Source organism: Convolutriloba macropyga, chromosome 2 (assembly GCF_964194025.1).
Source record: "Convolutriloba macropyga chromosome 2, txConMacr16.3, whole genome shotgun sequence".
Taxonomy (NCBI): Eukaryota; Metazoa; Xenacoelomorpha; order Acoela; family Convolutidae; genus Convolutriloba; species Convolutriloba macropyga.
The window spans coordinates 984,136-1,001,939 of record NC_134469.1 but is presented as its reverse complement, the minus strand read 5'-3'; the positions used below and the strand labels follow the sequence as shown (position 1 = coordinate 1,001,939).

At 35.2% G+C, this 17,804-nt stretch overlaps 1 protein-coding gene across 1 annotated transcript in view; it reads right to left on the bottom strand.

Moving 5' to 3' along the window:
• LOC142335553 (uncharacterized) overlaps window positions 1-17,804 on the bottom strand; it is a 33,172-nt gene that overhangs the window by 674 nt on the left and 14,694 nt on the right. The window contains exons 9-15 of the mRNA XM_075384090.1: window positions 17,606-17,802; window positions 16,773-16,916; window positions 13,344-13,655; window positions 7,314-7,409; window positions 6,831-6,971; window positions 3,913-4,008; window positions 3,430-3,570 (exon numbers count right to left, since the gene is read on the bottom strand). Of these exons, the coding sequence (XP_075240205.1) occupies window positions 3,430-3,570; window positions 3,913-4,008; window positions 6,831-6,971; window positions 7,314-7,409; window positions 13,344-13,655; window positions 16,773-16,916; window positions 17,606-17,802 (1,127 nt within the window). The remainder of the gene's footprint in view (window positions 1-3,429; window positions 3,571-3,912; window positions 4,009-6,830; window positions 6,972-7,313; window positions 7,410-13,343; window positions 13,656-16,772; window positions 16,917-17,605; window positions 17,803-17,804) is intronic.

Genomic DNA, 17,804 nt, shown 5'->3' with positions numbered 1-17,804 from the left:
CTAGTAAATGAAAAATGGGATCTTTTCCGTTTGTCGGATAGCTTTTATTGTAGTTAGCTTACAGTTAGTTTCCGTAGGGGGTAGATGGGGGTGGCTAAAAAGTAGGGAAGTATTTGAACCTCGCCAAAATGCCTTTCACTTAATGTAATTGCTTCGTCATTAGGGATTTTTCCTTTTCTGCTCCCAGTACATTAAACACCCCCCCCCCCCCCCCCCCGTGTTGCTGAGAATGTCCCATTACATAGTAAATTATGTAACAAAAACTTGGCACGTGCGTATAGGGGGGGGGGGGGGGGGGGGGGGGTTGCAAACATTATGCATTCACTAAGCGCGGGGGGAGGAGGGGGGCATAAATGCAAAGATCCATGATTCAGTTTCGGCTAAACGTACAGTGGGACGCTATTAAGTTTGCATATTGCAACATAATACCCTGAGTCTTTAACCGTCTATCCCATTTCTGAGGACGAAGTCAAATCAGTCAGACGAAAAGATCAAGTGGAAAATTGCATAAAACATAACCGACATAATACTAGAAACGACTTGAGGACCCGTGCAAATTGAACCCTAGAACATACAATGACCAAACCTGAGAGAGCAAAATATAAATAAAATAGAGAAGCAACAAAAATGCAACACCAAAAGTAATTTTAAAAAATAAGAATGGTAGGGCGAGTAGCTTATTTTTGCATTGGCTTATATGTATCTGGCGTTAGGGCTCATTGTGAGAGGGGCATTTCAACAGGACGACACCTAAATTCTGTATCAAATGGCTCATAATTTAGTTCTAGTTGACGGGCCGTTTGGCTCACTTCGCCCGTTGTTCCGGATTAAATCCCACAGCGATTGAGAGACATGGCCATGAAGATCGGTCTTCAATTGTCTTATTTCTTATTAAATTTCGCCATTATGGATGGTTGTGACTAAATTATGGATAAAATTTCTTTAGCTAGGATTAACATTGAGAATACATGCAATTGTCGTCCCGATGAAGCGAAATTCAATGGATTCAATTTGATCAATTTGAAAACTAGTCTTGTTGATCGGCCCCCATTGTGAGAGTTTGATTCGGTGGGCTATGTTAAAGGGGGAGGAATATTATTTGAAAAACTTCCGTTTTGAATAGGTTTTTCAGATCACATCAATGATTCCATCTCAGTTCTCTATTTCTTTCTATCTATAATCTATGATCCCCTCGTCTGTTCAATTTGACCGCTATTTTGTTTCATGTCGCTATTTCTAGTCGCTTCATTTGTAAACTGTCTCGTTTAGAAAAAAAATTCTATTGTTGTTATAGGGGACCGCTATAGCTCAATGTGTGGTTTTTCGGGAGACTTCATATGATTTACCGAAATAGGGAAGTGCGTATTACATAAGTTTAAAGGCATTATTGTACAGGAATCCTCCATTGAACTTGAAAAAGTTTCAAGCAGACCTTGAGTCATTTCAAAGTTAACTTTAAGTCATTTAGAAAATGACGTTGCAAAAACACGATTCAGCTAATACTCGCTCCACGCACACAAAAGCAGTTGAGAGCAGTTTCAAAAGATAAACCAAACGGTTCTTTAAGGTTTACAGCGTAAAGAAATGATACGAAAAACAACCGTCAGACGAGGAAAAACAAAAAGATCGTCGCAATATAGCTACTCTGTGCCTACAGCGAATACAATTTCAAAACTATTAACAAAACTGGACGTCTGACGACCAACCGCAACCAAGCAGTACAACCACTGATAAATTTACTATCCATTATTATGAAAGTATTTGAGACATTTTCTTGTTAATACATAGAAAACAAACTATTACAAAACTTTCAGGAAACGCAAAAAGTCAAGGGCGTAAAAGTCACTCGAAAAGTCAAAACTGTCAAGCGAAAATTTTGCATAAAAAAAGACACACACGTTTACAATAATTGCTTTGAACTTCGTGCAAGAGCAATAAAAACTCAAAAGTTGAGAAACTAAGATAATCATAAAAGCTAAACAAAATAGTGATCCATTTAAATGACCCATTAAACCACGCACAATCCTTGAATGAGGTTTATTGGTCGATAAAAAAAGCTGAAATATGACGAATGTCAAAACTGAAAATTGCTAAATTAAAGAACGTTTCTTAATTTCGCAATATTCATATGTTCAAAGTCACTTTTTTGTCTGTGGAATCTGTCCACCAACACATCTGCAGGACCTAAAAAAGTTTTATTGGCTCGATAAAATTTAAATAATAAAAAATTTAAAATTTTAAAACAATCGCAAACTTTAAGGAGATGATGCTAAAATTTGTGATACTAATTTCTTCAGAATCATTTCCTATTCTCCAGAGGGCATCCATTAACACAATATCAAGCTCTGAAAAGTTTCATTGGTTCATAAAGATCAATAAACTAGGAGCATGACAATAATTTTCAGAAAATTTTCAGAAAATTCTCAGAAAATTGCAGAACCACTGACCAGAATCACTGCCCACGCGGCTATCAGGCCCATTCTTCTGCTATGCATGCTGCTATCGATTTTATTTTAGCAACAAGCATTACTTCAAAGTGAGAGCAATAGAGATCACTCAAAAATGAAGAACGAAAGCGTGAAAAAGTCACTTGAGTAGTTAAAGAATGTTTAGATTAGAAAAGCAATTGCAAATTGCACAACGTAGATGCTGAAACGTCTAGAATGAGAAAAAGGCGAAACAAAACGACTCCCAATTATTGCATCCTAAAGTCATAAATTCATTAAATGGTCAAAAATGCTCCCAAACGTACAATTACTTGTCAACATATGAGAAAAACGACTCGATCCACTTGACGAAATATACCAAAAATTCTACTGACCAAAATTTTTGCTCACTTAGCCACAATCTCGCCTCTTCACTTTTGTAATGCAAATGAAAATCTCTGCTAGTCATAAATGTTGAGCGCCTAAATAATCGCCTTACGAGATGGCGGTGACTAACAAAAACAAAACCAACTTAAGCGTACTTTTCATTTGACTTTTAGTAGTAACTTGTGGCGGGGGTAGGGGTAGCGGGATGGAAAGGGTGAAGTGGATCGGACCAGCTGCGACTAGAGCCACTAACTAGGCTATACCGTCTCTGAAAAATGTCACCACTCAAGAAGGAAAATTCCAGAAGAAAACGGCCAAGCGAAAACTGTGCAGAACCGAAAATACACACAGGTTTACAATAATTGCTTCAAACATCCTTCCAGAGCAATTAATCACGAAAGAATCAAAAAGTCCAAGGTAAATATTTTAATAGAAATTTCGATTAAAAATCATTTAATGTCCTTAATAGACCTCAACTTTGAAATGGTCAAACTCGTCTCTTGTGTGATATAAGTTATTTATCATTAAAAAAAATTAATGACGTGTATGATTTTTGGGGTGTTTAAAGCTACATGCATGTAATGGTGGCGTGATTAAGTATTGTTTGTAATGTTACCTGCAGAATGGTAGTGGCATCTGGTCTATCGGATGGATTAATAGTTAAACAAGTCACGACAAAATTGTTCAGCTCTTCTGTTATCTCATCACGTCTTTTGATCTCAGGTGGTTCTGTCAGTCGCCCAATCTCTTGAATTGCCTTAAAGCAAGTTCAGACGTTCAAAAAATGAATTCATTCCATCATATCGGTGTATATAATGTTGATAATAGCTTTTCTGAGACAATATGTTATAGAAAATATTTGAGCAGTAACGGGGGTCTATATGCATTGCCCACAAAGCTAGGGCAAGTGGGCAAAGCAACAAGTTCACAATTAGTTCAACTAAAATAACTTAAAGATTATTTAAATATTATTCAGGCAAAAACAATTTTAAAACAAAACCAGTTACTACCGAAAACCAAATAACTCACTCCTTATTTTCTTAGTATTCCGCAGCCCAATTAGAGTAAACAATTTGTTTTGAGTCGTTGATTCACTTACCTGCAGAGGGGCTCTGGCATAGTACTCGTCTTCCATGTAGGGTGGACTGGTATCAATCATCTCAATCACCAAAATTCCCATCGACCAAATGTCAACCTAATAAAAATATGTCAACAACATCTATTGCTGCCATTACTCTCCTATCTCGTGTTACATGTAAATATACTTTTATATGTCTAAGTCAAGAGATTTCGAGTGTAGTATTTATTTATCTTTATAACAAAAGACATTTATATGGATAATTAATGCATTTAATATTCCTATGATACTACTTCACAAGGATGTAAAAAAGTATTATTAAAAATGGTTTTTTGTCGATAATGATGAAACAGGAATTGCCAAGCTATCAATAGTTCAAAACTTAGTAGACGGAATGATATTTTTCCTTTCGATATTGCAAATTGGAAGATTTTCAGCAAAATATTTACCACCTTCACTTTTTGAAAAAATCGACCTCTAAAACAGTCATAACAAATTTCTGATCAGTGATCATGACATTTTTCTTTGTTACGTATACATGATGAGAACAGTGCTTATTCGTTTTCAGGAAAAAATAGGAATATGGAAAATTTCAGCATAATCTCTTGAAGCGTTCAGCATATCAGATAACAATGGAGCTATTGTTGGCCTTCTCTTTCTTTTCTTGGCTTCAAGACTTTTGATTTGACCATTAGGTGTCAGGCTCATCTCAAATCTACCTTTTATTCATTAAATCATGCAAATTTGTCTGAATTGCGTCCATTAGAACAATTTTTTCTTCATTTGCGTGGTTTATGGGTAGTTAGTATTAGAACGATTTTTTCTCGTATTTTATGCTAACTGTGTTCTCTTATTATAAAGAGAACACAGTCAGCATAAAATACGAGAAAAAAAATCGTTCTAATACAAACTACCCATAAACTTAACCACGCAAATGAAGAAAAAATCGTTCTAATGGACGCAATTCAGTCAAAATTGCATGATTTAATGAATAAAAGGCAGATTTGAAATGAGCCTGACATCTAATGGTCAAATCAAAAGTCTTGAACCCAATAGAAGAAAGAGAAGGTCAACAATAGCTCCAGTGTTATCACTATTTCATCTACTTTCGATCAGAGGTAAAAAAAATTTTAAATTGCGGATAGTAAATTGGTGCTAGTCGGATTTTCCTATATGTGCAATCTTTGACTGCACAATATATTAATGGGTGAAAGATAAAACGGCATCAATCAAAAGCCCTAGCCGAGTAGATTAATTATTACAAAAAAGTTTTCTCTTACCTTTCCTGTTGGGATATTGGGCTCTCAAAAACAAGGTTTGCGTTCAAATAATTTAGGGAAAAGTAAGGCAAAACACTACCAAAATCAATAAATGTCTCTCATTTTCTGATTAAAACTTCAATTTCAAAGAAAATGAAAATAAAGTCGAAGCCAACTCCGCATAAATGAAGGTTTGTTCGAATTGCGTTTCCGCTGAGAAGCTATTAGGTTAGAAAAAACTTAAAATTTCAAAAAAAATAGGTCCTACAAAACGTTGTACAAAACAACAAAGATCGCGAGAATGCGAAAACTCAAATTTCAGGACCCATTTCTTCTATTAAAAAGAAGTTAAAACCAAAATTCTTTGAGCTTTTAGTATTCTGCATAAAAAATTTAGTTTGAACAACAAACAGTATCATTAGTATTTTCAAAATTTACTCCTGAGCTAATCTTTATTCAACTTTCATCACTTCGCAAAATCGTTGAAAAACAAAAAAAAACATCAAAAGCACACAACAAATGATCCAACATAGCTGGCAGATTGCCAGAAAATAGCCGCAATCGCTTCGTAGATCTGCAGTCTCAAAAAGCAGTAAAAAGACAGACTAAAAAAACTCATCCTTCCATTGAAGGCAGATATGTAATAATTTGAGTAAAAATCTGTATAAGATTTTGCTGCAACTATTAGCTGCTCTCAAATAACCTTCATGACACACACCCATTTGACCTTATCTCTTCGAATTAAATTAAAGTCAATTTCAAAGTGAGGAAGTCATTTTTCAGAGTGAGGTAAGTCAAGTTCGACCAAAAATTTAATCACGCGAATTAACAAAAAAAATTCGCTCCACTAAGAGCGAAAAATGACGTCACACACGCACTTCAGTTAAAAATGCATAAACTAATGAACAAAAGCAGATTTGAAGTGGTTGTGACGTCATATGGTCGTAACAAAAATCGCGACGACGAAAAAAAACAGCAAGAAGAGTCCTGACGTACAACTCAAAGAATTTTCATTGACTAAACAGAAAACTAGACGAAATAAACAAACATAGACGAAACAAAAAACATAGCAGGACAACTCCTGACGTACAATTCAAAGAAATATCATTGACTAAACAGAAAACTAGACCTAGAACGAACTATGAATGAATTGGGAAAACCATTTAAAAAAAAATCCGATCCAAAAAATCGAAAAAAACAGAATTGATCAAAATGAAATTGCCGCATGTGAACAAAAGACCAGTAGCGAGGAAGCGAATTTTTGTTCAAACACCAAGGGTGAAGTGGATCGGACCAGCTGAGACTAGAGCCACTAACTAGGCTATACCGTCTCTGAAAAATGTCACCACTCAAGAAGGAAAATTCCAGAAGAAAACGGCCAAGCGAAAACTGTGCAGAACCGAAAATACACACAGGTTTACAATAATTGCTTCAAACATCCTTCCAGAGCAATTAATCACGAAAGAATCAAAAAGTCCAAGGTAAATAATTTAATAGAAATTTCGATTAAAAATCATTTAATGTCCTTAATAGACCTCAACTTTGAAATGGTCAAACTCGTCTCTTGTGTGATATAAGTTATTTATCATTAAAAAAAATTAATGACGTGTATGATTTTTGGGGTGTTTAAAGCTACATGCATGTAATGGTGGCGTGATTAAGTATTGTTTGTAATGTTACCTGCAGAATGGTAGTGGCATCTGGTCTATCGGATGGATTAATAGTTAAACAAGTCACGACAAAATTGTTCAGCTCTTCTGTTATCTCATCACGTCTTTTGATCTCAGGTGGCTCTGTCAGTCGCCCAATCTCTTGAATTGCCTTAAAGCAAGTTCAGACGTTCAAAAAATGAATTCATTCCATCATATCGGTGTATATAATGTTGATAATAGCTTTTCTGAGACAATATGTTATAGAAAATATTTGAGCAGTAACGGGGGTCTATATGCATTGCCCACAAAGCTAGGGCAAGTGGGCAAAGCAACAAGTTCACAATTAGTTCAACTAAAATAACTTAAAGATTGTTTAAATATTATTCAGGCAAAAACAATTTTAAAACAAAACCAGTTACTACCGAAAACCAAATAACTCACTCCTTATTTTCTTAGTATTCCGCAGCCCAATTAGAGTAAACAATTTGTTTTGAGTCGTTGATTCACTTACCTGCAGAGGGGCTCTGGCATAGTACTCGTCTTCCATGTAGGGTGGACTGGTATCAATCATCTCAATCACCAAAATTCCCATCGACCAAATGTCAACCTAATAAAAATATGTCAACAACATCTATTGCTGCCATTACTCTCCTATCTCGTGTTACACGTAAATATACTTTTATATGTCTAAGTCAAGAGATTTCGAGTGTAGTATTTATTTATCTTTATAACAAAAGACATTTATATGGATAATTAATGCATTTAATATTCCTATGATACTACTTCACAAGGATGTAAAAAAGTATTATTAAAAATGGTTTTTTGTCGATAATGATGAAACAGGAATTGCCAAGCTATCAATAGTTCAAAACTTAGTAGACGGAATGATATTTTTCCTTTCGATATTGCAAATTGGAAGATTTTCAGCAAAATATTTACCACCTTCACTTTTTGAAAAAATCGACCTCTAAAACAGTCATAACAAATTTCTGATCAGTGATCATGACATTTTTCTTTGTTACGTATACATGATGAGAACAGTGCTTATTCGTTTTCAGGAAAAAATAGGAATATGGAAAATTTCAGCATAATCTCTTGAAGCGTTCAGCATATCAGATAACAATGGAGCTATTGTTGGCCTTCTCTTTCTTTTCTTGGCTTCAAGACTTTTGATTTGACCATTAGATGTCAGGCTCATTTCAAATCTACCTTTTATTCATTAAATCATGCAAATTTGTCTGAATTGCGTCCATTAGAACAATTTTTTCTTCATTTGCGTGGTTTATGGGTAGTTAGTATTAGAACGATTTTTTTCTCGTATTTTATGCTAACTGTGTTCTCTTATTATAAAGAGAACACAGTCAGCATAAAATACGAGAAAAAAAATCGTTCTAATACAAACTACCCATAAACTTAACCACGCAAATGAAGAAAAAATCGTTCTAATGGACGCAATTCAGTCAAAATTGCATGATTTAATGAATAAAAGGCAGATTTGAAATGAGCCTGACATCTAATGGTCAAATCAAAAGTCTTGAAGCCAATAGAAGAAAGAGAAGGTCAACAATAGCTCCAGTGTTATCACTATTTCATCTACTTTCGATCAGAGGTAAAAAAAATTTAAATTGCGGATAGTAAATTGGTGCTAGTCGGATTTTCCTAGATGTGCCATCTTTGACTGCCCAATATATTAATGGGTGAAAGATAAAACGGCATCAATCAAAAGCCCTAGCCGAGTAGATTAATTATTACAAAAAAGTTTTCTCTTACCTTTCCTGTTGGGATATTGGGCTCTCAAAAACAAGGTTTGCGTTCAAATAATTTAGGGAAAAGTAAGGCAAAACACTACAAAAATCAATAAATGTCTCTCATTTTCTGATTAAAACTTCAATTTCAAACAAAATGAAGATAAGGTCGAAGCCAACTCCGCATAAATGAAGGTTTGTTCGAATTGCGTTTCCGCTGAGAAGCTATTAGGTTAGAAAAAACTTAAAATTTCAAAAAAAATAGGTCCTACAAAACGTTGTACAAAACAACAAAGATCGCGAGAATGCGAAAACTCAAATTTCAGGACCCATTTCTTCTATTAAAAAGAAGTTAAAACCAAAATTCTTTGAGCTTTTAGTATTCTGCATAAAAAATTTAGTTTGAACAACAAACAGTATCATTAGTATTTTCAAAATTTACTCCTGAGCTAATCTTTATTCAACTTTCATCACTTCGCAAAATCGTTGAAAAACAAAAAAAAACATCAAAAGCACACAACAAATGATCCAACATAGCTGGCAGATTGCCAGAAAATAGCCGCAATCGCTTCGTAGATCTGCAGTCTCAAAAAGCAGTAAAAAGACAGACTAAAAAAACTCATCCTTCCATTGAAGGCAGATATGTAATAATTTGATTAAAAATCTGTATAAGATTTTGCTGCAACTATTAGCTGCTCTCAAATAACCTTCATGACACACACCCATTTGACCTTATCTCTTCGAATTAAATTAAAGTCAATTTCAAAGTGAGGAAGTCATTTTTCAGAGTGAGGTAAGTCAAGTTCGACCAAAAATTTAATCACGCGAATTAACAAAAAAAATTCGCTCCACTAAGAGCGAAAAATGACGTCACACACGCACTTCAGTTAAAAATGCATTAACTAATGAACAAAAGCAGATTTGAAGTGGTTGTGACGTCATATGGTCGTAACAAAAATCGCGACGACGAAAAAAAACAGCAAGAAAAGTCCTGACGTACAACAAAGAATTTTCATTGACTAAACAGAAAACTAGACGAAATAAACAAACATAGACGAAACAAAAAACATAGCAGGACAAATCCTGACGTACAATTCAAAGAAATATCATTGACTAAACAGAAAACTAGACCTAGAACGAACTATGAATGAATTGGGAAAACCATTTAAAAAAAAATCCGATCCAAAAAATCGAAAAAAAACAGAATTGATCAAAATGAAATTACCGCATGTGAACAAAAGACCAGTAGCGAGGAAGCGAATTTTTGTTCAAACACCGCTTTCTCACTATACTTTGAATTTAGAGCAAAAACAATTTCACGCCGCAAAACCACTCGCTTTTTCGCTCCAAATCCCGTTTCGACGTGACCAAAATCACTACTCCAATTTGACTTCAAAAATCATGAAAATGTGTGAACAGATCTTAAAAACATAGCCGCAAGAAATCTTGAAACAACTCGAAAGATAAAATTGCCCATACTTTTGACTACACAACTAGAACAACTATTGTGAACCCTGAACCTCCACAAACGCCATAAAAAATTTAAGGAAGAATAGAAACGGCATTCAAAAAAAAATTGAATAAAAAAACTAGAAAAACTGAATGAGTTTTTTTAAATAGAAAAAGGAAACATAAAGCTGAGTAAAATTTCTTTCCAATTAGGGCAATGGAAAGCTCGCAAAACAATGGGCAAGTCATAATAGCCTAAGAAACTTAACAAAGACTAAAAAGAAAAACTGCAAAAATAAGAAAAATGGTTTTAAAATTTCTCAATTTTTCTGTCAATTTTCCGAAGAAAAGAATTATTTACACCAATAAAACTTAAGTCAATTGGTAGCTGAATATTCCTTAAGTAACAAGCTTCTATTCAAATCCCACCCACTTAAATCTTTAATACAAAAAAACAGGCAAAAAATAATTAAATTTCGTCTAAAAATCAGCAAAACTGATCAAAACCCTCCAAATTAGCACCCTCCAAAAGAAACCTAAAACTAATACAATATCATAATCAAACCTCATAACCATCAAAAGTAGCAAAAAAACTGCTTTTAAAAGCCGCACGTGAACAAAAAAATTTCGCTCGCTTAGAGAAAATTTTTTCACAAATCAATTTCTCGCTCTCTCAAAAACAGCGGTATGAACAAAAAACACTCTCTTTTCGCTCCGCTCTTAACCTTTGTTCAGCCCCAAAATCACTTCAAATTTTTTCACGCGTTTCATTTCCCGCTTCAAAAATCACTCCAATAAAATTGATTAAAAATAAAGGATTTCTCCAATACTCCTCTTCGAGTAGTAAAAAAGACAGCGCCCCAATACAATTCAAAGTCTTTGAATTGTAAAAACCAAGAGACGGCCAATAATAGCCCCAGCTATCGCAGTGCGTCTATTAATAAACGCGATGATACTTGCAGTCATAGAATTTTAATTCATAGAGAAAAGATTAAAATCAATTTTTTTGAAGCACAAAACACTACTTCAGATTGCATTAACTAGATTTATTTGTTGTTTTTGGAGACAATTTTGAAAATGAATTACCAATAACTTCATAGATACTGTAGATATCTAAAAATTTGATATTTTCTGATTGATCATGAATTAAGAATGAAACAAGCCGATAGAAACATTGAATTATCAAAACTTCTATATCAAAAAAAGAAAGAACAGAAATCTTGTTATATAACAAAAATCTTTCGTGACATAATAGACAACCAAAGGCAGTCTAAATGACAAAAAAACTTGAAATTAGCAAAATTATTAGCAAAATTATTAAAAAACAGAAAACCAAAAATTTTCCAAACTTAAATAGTCATTGCTTATTTGTCTAAATTTTGGATACATTAGGCATCAAACCCAAATATATCTTGTAATAATTTAGAGAAAAAGTAAATTTAAGGCTCGGAGAAAACTGGTTGCTCGATTAAGAAAAACAGAAGCAAAAACCGCAAAAATCTTTCAAATACATTGACTTATTTATACTGAGGACAACAATATAATTTTGTGCTGACGCCAACGCTATAATTCAACAACTGACAACAATACAATTTGTGCTGGGTCAACAACCGACGCCAACGCTATAAAGAAAAATTCAATGGGCCTTAAACTCCAAAAAAATCATACCTTTCAGAAAACATGTAAATAACAAAATTGGCTACAATTTTTAGTGTTTAGGTTGGCATTGCCATTACCTATTCGTCTTTCAATTGATGTTCAATGATGAGCGGGTAGAGGAATTAGATCAATGTCAGTAAGCGTTTCATTTGCCATTTTAGGCTAAATAAAACAGTCTATCGAAAGGGCGTCTAAAATGTACCTCTGTGCATTTATCCCTTTTATTTTAGATTGGTTTGATGATTTTTAGATGCAAATTGATCACAAAGAGCGAAGAATGAAACTAGCCGAGAAAGCCAAAAAATTCACGCAATAAGCTGCATAATCAGGTAAATCAAAACAAATTTCTGTTCGACGTAGTTAAAAACATAGCTGGCAGATTGCCAGAAAATAGCCGCAATAGATTCGTAGATCGGCAGTCTAAAACAAACAGTAAAAAAGGCAGACCAAAAAAACTAGTCTTTTCATTGAAGGCTGATCTGTTATATTTTGATTAAAAATCTGTATAAGTTATTGCTGCCTCTAATAGCTGATCTCAAATAACCTTCATTTAGAGTGACACACACCCATTTGACCTTATCTCTTTGAATTAAAGTAAATAAAAGTCAATTTCAAAGTGAGGAAGTCATTTTTGAGAGTGAGGTAAGTCAAGTGTGACCAAAAATTTAATCACGCGCATGAACAAAAAACTCGCTCCACTAGGAGCGAAAAATGACGTCACACATGCAATTCAGTTTAAGTTGCATGAACGAATGAACAAAAAGTGGCTGTGACGTCATATGGTCGTAACAAAAATCATGACGACGAAAAAAAAACATAGCAGGACAAGTCCTGACGTACAATTCAAAGAATTTTCATTGACTAAACAGAAAACTAGACCACGAACGGACTATGAATGGATTGGGAAAAACATTTAGAAAAAAAATCCGATCCAAAAAATCAAAAAAACTGTAAAAATCAAAGTGAAATTGCCGCATGTGAACAAAAAACCACTAGCGAGAAAGCGAATTTTTGTTCAAACACTGTTTTCTCACTCTACTTTAAAATTAGAGCAAAAAAATTTCACGCCGCAAAACCAATCGCTTTTTCTCTCCACTTCCTGTTTCGGCGTGACCAAAATCACTACTCCAATTTGACTTCAAAAATCATGAAAATGTGTAAACAGATCTTAAAAAAAGACAGCGCACCAATACAATTCAAATTCTTTGAATTGTAATCAAATTCTTTGAATTGTAAAAAAACCAAGAGAAGGCCAATAATAGCCCCAGCTATCGCTGTGCGGCTATTAAAAAGAAACAAGGGCGCAATAATAGCTGACTCAGATAACGCGACTATTAATGGTAACGATATAGAGCAGGAAGAACTTGGACAAAGTTCATGCATGGACAAAGTAAACCCCAAAAAAGTCAAGCCTGATTCTCCTTATCCCATTATAGCCCCTCTTTCAATACGCGGCACTTCCATATGGTACGACTACAGCAAACGGGTTAAAGCTTCTAGTCACTCTAAGCTGGGGGCTAAAACAATAAACCCAATGGGTTATGCACACCACAATAACCAAATTTCATAGATAACAAATGCGTAGCACGTGCTCTGGGGGACTGTAAACAATAATATGAACTTACGAAGCTATCTACTATATACAAGTTTTATAGAACATAGCATTGAATGATGGATGCTGGACTAACATTTGGAGAATATTGTTCCCTCCTCGCAATTTCAGGACACATCCAATAGGGCGTGCCCAGTTGTGTCTTCCGCTGAGCATCCGCAGTCAACAATTCAGCACAGAATCCAAAATCAGCCAACTTTACACTGCCGTCTAAGCCTAGCAAGACATTGTCACTTTTGATGTCTCTGTGGATAATATTGTTACTGTGCAGGTACTCTAGTCCCTGAATGGCCTCATAGCTGTTGTACGCGATGTAATTCTCGTCCATTTTGGCTTGCAAAGCTAGGATGACATTGGTCAGAGCATTCCACAAAAACTCCATCACAATCTGGACACCAAACAGAAAGCATAATCCAATTTATGTGATGTTAATGGCGGCCATTAGCTTAAGAATGCATTTCCAAATTTTGATTTTCATTTCGAAACATTTAAGTGCGAAAAACATAGGCAATTGTTTTGAATAAGCAATTTGATATTCATTTTTGTCATGAGTTTTTAGAACGTTAACTTGTCTTGAAATTTAATAGGATTAACTACAATAAACGCTCAAATAGCAAAAGTACAGTAAAGTACCTGTTTTTGAATTGAAAATCATTTTTGTAACGTTCTCATTTCCATTTTCCTTAAATTTTATAAGAATCAACTATAAATTGGTAGAATTTAAATTTCTCTTAACTTTGAAAAAAAAATACAAATATACTTACGAGGAAAATTCAAACAAAAATTTGACAGTTTTCCATAAAAATCAAACATAGCTGGCAGATTGCCAGAAAATAGCCACAAAAGCTTCGTAGATCTGCAGTCTCAAAAAACAGTAAAAAAACAGACCAAAAAAATCTGACCAAAATCTGTAAGTTTTTGCTGCCTCTATTAGCTGCTCTCTAATAACCTCCATTTAGAGTGACACACACCTGTTCGACCTTATCTCTTTGAATTAAAGTAAATAAAAGTCAAGTGAGGAAGTCATTTTTGAGAGTGAGGTAAGTCAAGTGTGACCAAAAACTTAATCACGCAAATGAACAAAAAAACTCGCTCCACTAAGAGCGAAAAATGACGTCACGCACGCACTTCAGTTGAAATTGCAGATTTGAAGTGGTTGTGACGTCATATGGTGGTAACAAAATCGCGACGACGAAAAAAAATAAAATACCGGAAACGACTCGAATCGTCGCGCAAAAAAATCCCGAACTCTAACTTGGACAAAATCAGAATATCGAAAAAAACACTAGAAATAACAAAAATAGTAGATCAATATAACATAAAAAGCGTTAAAATTTTTTCGGTTCAGGGGTGTGAGTAGGTGCTGGTGGGGGGGGGGGGGGGAGGTTGGTAGGTGGTGGTGTTGGGGGTGTAGTTGGGTGGGGTGGGGGGTAGGTGCGTTGCGGGGGGGGGGGGTAGGTATGGTGGGGGGATAGGTACGTTAGGGGGGGGGGGGGTTTAGGTACAGTAGGGGGTGGGGGGGGGGGTTAGGCACGTGCGGGGGGGGGGGTAGTTTTTTCGGGGGGGGGGGGTAGGTAGTTAAAAGGGATCAATTTTTCTCAAATTGACCTCTTCACCCTGAATCACAGACTGTTACCAATTGCTATACATCACAAACGAAGCTACTGTTAAAGCCCAATGTTCGAAAACAGAAGTCAACAATCAAAAATGGAGGTAAATGCTCGAACAGAAAGAAGTCAAAATTCAAGTCATGAACAAACTTGCTTTCTGCTTAGAAAACAAACCTGTAGATTCTCAATACTCCTCTTTGAGTCGTAAAAACCAAGAGAAGGCCAATAATAGCCCCAGCTATCGCTGTGCGGCTATTAACAAGTTAAGTTCCACAAAAAATTGTCAACTTGCTCATGCTATTATCATTTGATGCAAGCTTTTCCGGAGTGAATTTTTAAGACCAAAATAAACAAGTTGAATGCACAACTACTTACTCGGAACTCGACCAACTAATTTTTACGGAAAAGTGCCAACCTAATATTATCAAGATCAGGCAGACCCCATCACTAAAAACATATCAAACCAAAAAAATTATATATTTTCAAGGCAAAAAAGCTATTTAAAGGCTTGACTTTACCTGTAACGAAAAGGCAGCTGATATTTAGCGCTGCATATCCGTACTACAAATTTTGGTAATACAGCCGCTTTAACTAACATAGCAGTCAGATAGCTGCGAAAAAGAAGTACTTCGAAGTAGCACGAAATAATTGTGTAGTATAATATAGACAGAAACAGATAGATAAAAAGTTATCGGTACCGCTAAACAATTATGTAAAAAACACTGAGCGATAAATTAACTATACCCAGCATATTGACAAAGAAAAACATGATTTTTGTACAAACAATTTTAAAGTGAGAACTTTTTGATATCATTATGAAGCTGAACAAATTCCTGTTTCGTAGAGACAATACAGGTGGCAAGTATCAATACCAATAAGCATTAGAGATGATAACTAAGAACAAAGTTCGAGTAACAGGCATCTAAAATTGTGCTTTATGGGTTTATCCCACTTCTATTTCTGATTGCTGTTTTTGATACTGACCCTGTTTGGATAGCTCTGATGAGCAACTTCTGTCTAAAAACACTTTTAGTAGAATGAGAGAAGAGTGAAAAGAGCCTAGAGAAGTCAAAAAGATTTCATGCAAAATGTTAAACAAGCTGTGCACTAAGGTAAAGCAAAAAATTTTAGTACGAAGAAGTACATAAAAATAGGAGCGCTATGAGAAGCTGAGGGCGGCTATTAATCAGACTTGTTAAAATTCACTATGCAGATACCTTTTTATTAAGGACTTTTATTACACATGAGTTCCTTAGACCTTAAACTAATTCAAATCAAACTTTTAAACTAATTCAAATCAAAGTTTTAAAGTGAGAAACTCATTTTATTGAGTGAGGTAAGTCACGGATGATCAAAATCTAATCACGCAAATGACCTTAAACGCTTGCTATAGTGAGTGAGAAATGACGTCACGAGCGCAAAAGCCGTTTGTGAGAATAAGTTATACAGAAAATTTGACTTCTTCAGCTTTGCGGTGTGAAAAAATGAAAAACGAAAAGAAAGTGTCAGACGACAAAATAGCTCCACTCAGCTTACAGCTTCGCAGCTATAATTAGTACTTTGATTGCATTACACGTGTTGATGGTGTCGAAAACACACAATCGAAGAAATGTTAAAAATCAAAGGCGTTTCGATACACGTGTATTTGACATAAACGGTATAAAGTACTTCGAACATCAGACGTCAGTTATGTTTTCGCCACCCTAAGTTAACCTACACTAACCACCCTAAATTAACCCTCTGTTTTCGCCGAGACAATTGGAAAAAATTAAGCTTTAGAAGTCACGTAAAAATAAGTAATTATTTTGGTTCGGCATGGGGGAAATATAGTGGAATGATTTCATTCGTTACGGGAGGTAACAGCACTTATTAATGGTCAAAGATGACTGACTAACCATAAGGAATTTCCTGTCAGGAGAGAGAAAGCAATCGATGAGGTTGACAATGTTTGCATGGTGAATCCTCCTCATCACTCTGATCTCACTAACTACATACTCCCTCTTCTTCTGCTCTCGCAATGTCAGGATCTTCATCGCCACCTACCAATCAGCCAAATGATCAGCCAAATCATTTCATCTCACAAGAGAAAAAAAGAATTTATGCCAGGACAAATAATGATATCTTTAGTCCTTCTATTTCAATTTACCCCTATATCTCAAAATATTCAATTTACACATCCAATATGTACCAACCAAAAATAAGCTTCTCGATTTGTGCCCGAACTCTGCTAGATTATCAGCGAGCTATTTTCATCAGCGATTTTCATGATTTTTAGCTACTTCAGTTTATTAAAACAGAGCAATCTCAGCTGTTTTATTTAAGGTGAAGTAAAAAATGAGTCAATAGCCAGTGTGACAGACTGAAACGCGTCTTTGCAGTTATTTCGGTAGCCATTGTAGGAGTAAAAATGTCAATAAAAGACGACCATTTTTTTACGGGAAATTGGAACCGTTCCAGTTCAGTATTATCATTCTCAGCGTTTTTTATAGACAATTGCAACCTTGTAAACCATTGTAAGTGTCTTCCAGTAAAATTTTCTTTTAGTTTTTCTTTGTAAAATTGCTCACTTTTGGTGCCGATTGAAAGGATCTCAAATTTAAAACTTAAATTAAAAATTGAAACCCTCACGGTCGCTTGAATTCAAACGCTTTGTGGCAGATCTACGATGATTATAATGTTAAAGATAGCAGCCATTATATGTACTCTTAACTTGAAGATTAGTTCTAACCGTCATTCTAGTAGTACTGTCTGTACAGGAGTACACTTTGGCTGAAGCACCAGAACCAATCATCTGTCTATCCAAAAAGCGTGTCTCTGGATTGTCATTCCCCACCAACTCCTTCAATTTCTCCACCATTTCCTCCTCGCCCATCCTTCGACTGGAAGCGGGGGCCCTGTTCGGTTTCTTAGCAACCGCCGGGGGTACT